Source organism: Meleagris gallopavo, chromosome 1, assembly GCF_000146605.3.
Source record: "Meleagris gallopavo isolate NT-WF06-2002-E0010 breed Aviagen turkey brand Nicholas breeding stock chromosome 1, Turkey_5.1, whole genome shotgun sequence".
NCBI classification, from domain to species: domain Eukaryota; kingdom Metazoa; phylum Chordata; class Aves; order Galliformes; family Phasianidae; genus Meleagris; species Meleagris gallopavo.
Window position 1 is genome coordinate 77,141,473 of NC_015011.2, and position 3,898 is coordinate 77,145,370.

General features: G+C 37.6%; 1 protein-coding gene across 1 annotated transcript in view; it reads left to right on the forward strand.

The window, feature by feature from the left end:
- SPAG17 (sperm associated antigen 17) overlaps nucleotides 1-3,898 on the forward strand; it is a 100,982-nt gene that overhangs the window by 86,162 nt on the left and 10,922 nt on the right. Inside the window, exons 37-39 of the mRNA XM_031554714.1 lie at nucleotides 788-833; nucleotides 2,084-2,186; nucleotides 2,624-2,677. Of these exons, the coding sequence (XP_031410574.1) occupies nucleotides 788-833; nucleotides 2,084-2,186; nucleotides 2,624-2,677 (203 nt within the window). The remainder of the gene's footprint in view (nucleotides 1-787; nucleotides 834-2,083; nucleotides 2,187-2,623; nucleotides 2,678-3,898) is intronic.

Genomic DNA, 3,898 nt, shown 5'->3' on the forward strand with positions numbered 1-3,898 from the left:
AGCAGGAGGGAACTCACAATCTTTCTGGAAAGGGTAGTATTGAGAAATGATCTCGGTGATCTCCCTCTATCCTCTATGTGCTTTGATGAGAGCCAGGTGCTGAATCTCACATGGTACTCAGTTCCAATGGATTTTTCTCCTGACTCATCATTGTTGATTGCCCTGGCTACCATGAGCCACATTTGCAGGTACAGATTTCACATTGGGAAACTGTTTTCTGAGATGTAGAGTCCCACTGTGGACCTTCTGTGTTATATTCCTCCAAGGTCTCCACTGTTCCCTAGTTCTGTTAAAATGTCTGATGACAAGAACTCTGGTTTCCAGTTAACTGCTTCAGGGATGGCGTGAAAACAAAGGAAATGGCTTAGTAAAAGAGTCTGTCACTACTCAAACACTTACTGAGAATCTCTCTCATGCTTTCTCTACAGCTAACAAAGCCTACAATTTCCTGAACCTATTTCCTTTTTGACTCTTTTTGCCTGTGAGTTTGAGGTATGATTTGAATACGAACTGGCTTAGTTGATTTAATAAACAGCAACTCTGTAAAATATGAAGGTACCTGTGATGTAGATCATCAAGAAGGAAACCTATATTTTTAGGCCAGGGAACTTGTACCTCATTTCTTTTTCTTCCAGCTCATGTTTTCTAACACACTGACATACCTCCCTTCCAGTAGACATGTTGTCAGGTAACAGATAATGTGTGTTTAGGATAGAAATCCTTTAAAGAGGATACGATTGTTAGATCTGTTTCTCACACAGTCACAGTTACTCTTTCTTCATTACAGTTCTTCCCTAACTGGGAGAAATCATCTGAAGATCTCAGTGCCAAAGGTAATAAAAATTGAATAACTGTCCTAATAATCCCCTTAATAATCCATAGACCTTTTCCATATTAAAAATATACAGTATTGAATCTCATATTCACACTACTCTTCAAAATGTTATTTTTCTTCCCCTCTTGCCTTACCAAGGGTATTTCTGCTTGTTAAAAAGAGACCAAAACAGAATACGTAATGGAAATGAAAATTTCTGCAACAAAGGCTAACTACAATTTTCTGATGTAAAAACAAACAAACAAAAAAAACCCACGTAATTAAAATGCACTATTATTAATAAGGAAGATACTGTGAAAGAAGCTCATTAAAAGAGGCCAAATAGAAAAGAAAAAAAAAACAGGAAAATACAAAAATATATTTTATTGTGAAAAAAAATTGCCGAATAGGTTCATATTTCTCAGTTCTTGTATATCTTAAGTTTAACCACAGAAATTTCTTTTGAGCAAAGGAAGTTTGTTTGAACTCACAGTCTAGATTCGATCCTTGAAAGAAGCAATGCAGTTTACAAAAGATGTTTGTAGGTGGAGAAACTCTTTATAAAAGCCCTCAAATTTGTCACGATCTTATAGGCTGGCTTTTCTCCATCGAATATATTGAACTAATAGTTCCTTCCCTGATAATGTTGATTGTGGCTATGAAGCAGCAGCAATTAAAGTACAACCTAAGTAGGCTGAAAGTAATAAAGGTACCTAAAAGCCCACGTTATTTTCTTCACCCGAAGACAGAATTGCTCACTAGTTAGAAAGTGAACTGAATGTCAGCAATTTTTCCTGCTCACAGCTATTTGATTTGTATCTTGAAAGAACATGAATACAGGAAATACAGAGTGGAGGTATTATTCTGCTTCTGGTTTTAGCTTTTTTTGTTTGTTTGTTTCCTATTGATTGAATTAATTTCTTATCAGCTAATGTTCTGAACTTGATGTTGGAAATGAAGTTCTTCATGCCTCTTTCCTCACAGTAATAAAGAATCTGTAATTGGCCTTTCTCATATTAATGTTTATTGTCTGTAAGAAATGGAAGAACCCAGTTTTCTCTTCAGCTGGCTCTGGAATATGTTCCTGGCAATTAATCTTTAATATGATTAAAAGTGATTAATAAGAACTAATTTTATCTTCACTGCTTTTAACCGTAACTTTTCATCAAGTATAAGAAAGATGCATTAAAATATGTCAAGTTTGTTAGTCATAATGCTTACAAGCGCGTAGCAGGACATGTGCATTCAATAGTGCTCTTTACATTGCAGCTCACATAACTGAGCTGTATGAAAATGCAGTGGCTTCTCAACGCCTGCTTCACATAAAGAAAAGAGTCACTGAGCAAACAGCAGACCAGCAGCAGAGCTTCAGGTAGGACATACCTGTGGGAACTGATGTAAATGTAGATAAGACAAAAGAAGGAACTAAGCACACAGGAATGGCATTGGCCTGGCTGCCCCAAAGAACCAAGACTTAGATCTCTGGGTACATATCCCAGTGTTTTACTGGTTTTTCCTGTGGTTATTTTGTCTCTCTGTGCCTCTCCTCATCTGAAAGATACTCAAATGTCTGTTGGAAAAGGACTTTTAGGAATATTTTGGTTGAATTGGACAATAAAAATGAAGATGTGTGTGAACAATTTTGGAAATGATACAAATCCAAGTCAGGAGTCACTAGCAATGTTAATATAGTGGACTTCCATAAAGAGCATTTTCTTTCCAGGGCTGTCTTGCAAGTGTTTTTGTGCTTATAAAACTATAAAGCTAGTTTTCTTGTTTTCACTACCTTTTTCTTTCCTAATCATTCAGCACAGAAGAACAAACTCCAGTGTCCAAATGGCAGAGCAAACTACAAAAGCACAGGTAATAGTATTAGTAAGACAGAAAGTTAATTACTTTAAAAGCCAACTGAAGTCTGCATTTGGACAGACTTATTGCTTTCATGAGGTCTTGAGTGCTGTGGTCTGCTAGCAAACAAAGGGGTGTTCTCTGCAAATTCAGCAAATGCTGAATGGATGGTTTACCTTTCATTTTGTCAAAACCTGATAGTGTTTCTGTTAACTTAGCATAATTGAAACAAGGCTGAGGTCAGAAATCCTGTGTTCTGTCGTCTGGTTCTGCCACCAGTGTGAAAAATAATATATATTAATGTTTTCAGATGCTAATTCAGATGCTAAGATCCTGGCTTTTTTGTAAATCCTGGCTGATTTTTTCTAGTTATATATCTGTGGTGCTGCTTCAAAGCTTCTCAAGGCTGAACAGTCTCTTCCTCTGCTCATATGAAAGATGCTTCCAGCCCTTAACTCTATGGCCCTTCTCTGGACTCACTCCTGTAAATCCATGTTTTTCTTGCACTAGGGAGCCCAGAACCCAGTACTCCAGGTTGCTCTCACCAGTGCTGAGTAGAGAGGAAGGTTTACCTCCCTGAATCTGCTGGCAACACTTCTATCATAGTCCAGGATTTTGCTGGTTGTAGTCACAAGAGAACATTCTTGGTTCATGTTCAACTTGATGTCTACAAGGACTCCTAGGTGTTTTCTAGCCTTGTCCCCTGGTTTGTACCTGTGCATGGGTTTATTCCTCCACAGGTCTCTGACGTTGCGTTTTCCTTTGTTGAACTTCATGAGGTTCCTCTCTGCCCATTTTTCCAGCCTTTCAAAGTTCCTCCAAATGGCAACACACCCATCTGTGTATTAAACTCTCACCTTCAGAAGTTTGAACAACTTTTTCTGAGCATCCACAGAACAATCAAGTTTTTCTGTCAGGAAATACTGAAATTTGATTAATTTTATATTACAAATTTTAGTAATCACAGTGCATCTGCAATACCAATCCTCAGGTTTAAATGTTTGTTGGAAGGTCAAAAAGGCACTATTAGCATGATCCACAAATTTAGGTAACTGGAGTGTGTTTTGAGTAAGAGCTCTTTATAGCAGCCAAAGCACAGCATGTATGCATTTTTATCAGTCCTCCATAAATCAGTATCTGCAGAGACCTGTCTGCAAGCCAGGCCAGCCCGTTCTTGATCTGCCTCTTAGAAAATTGCAAATTACAAGAATATTGTTCACTGTAATTAAACAGAAA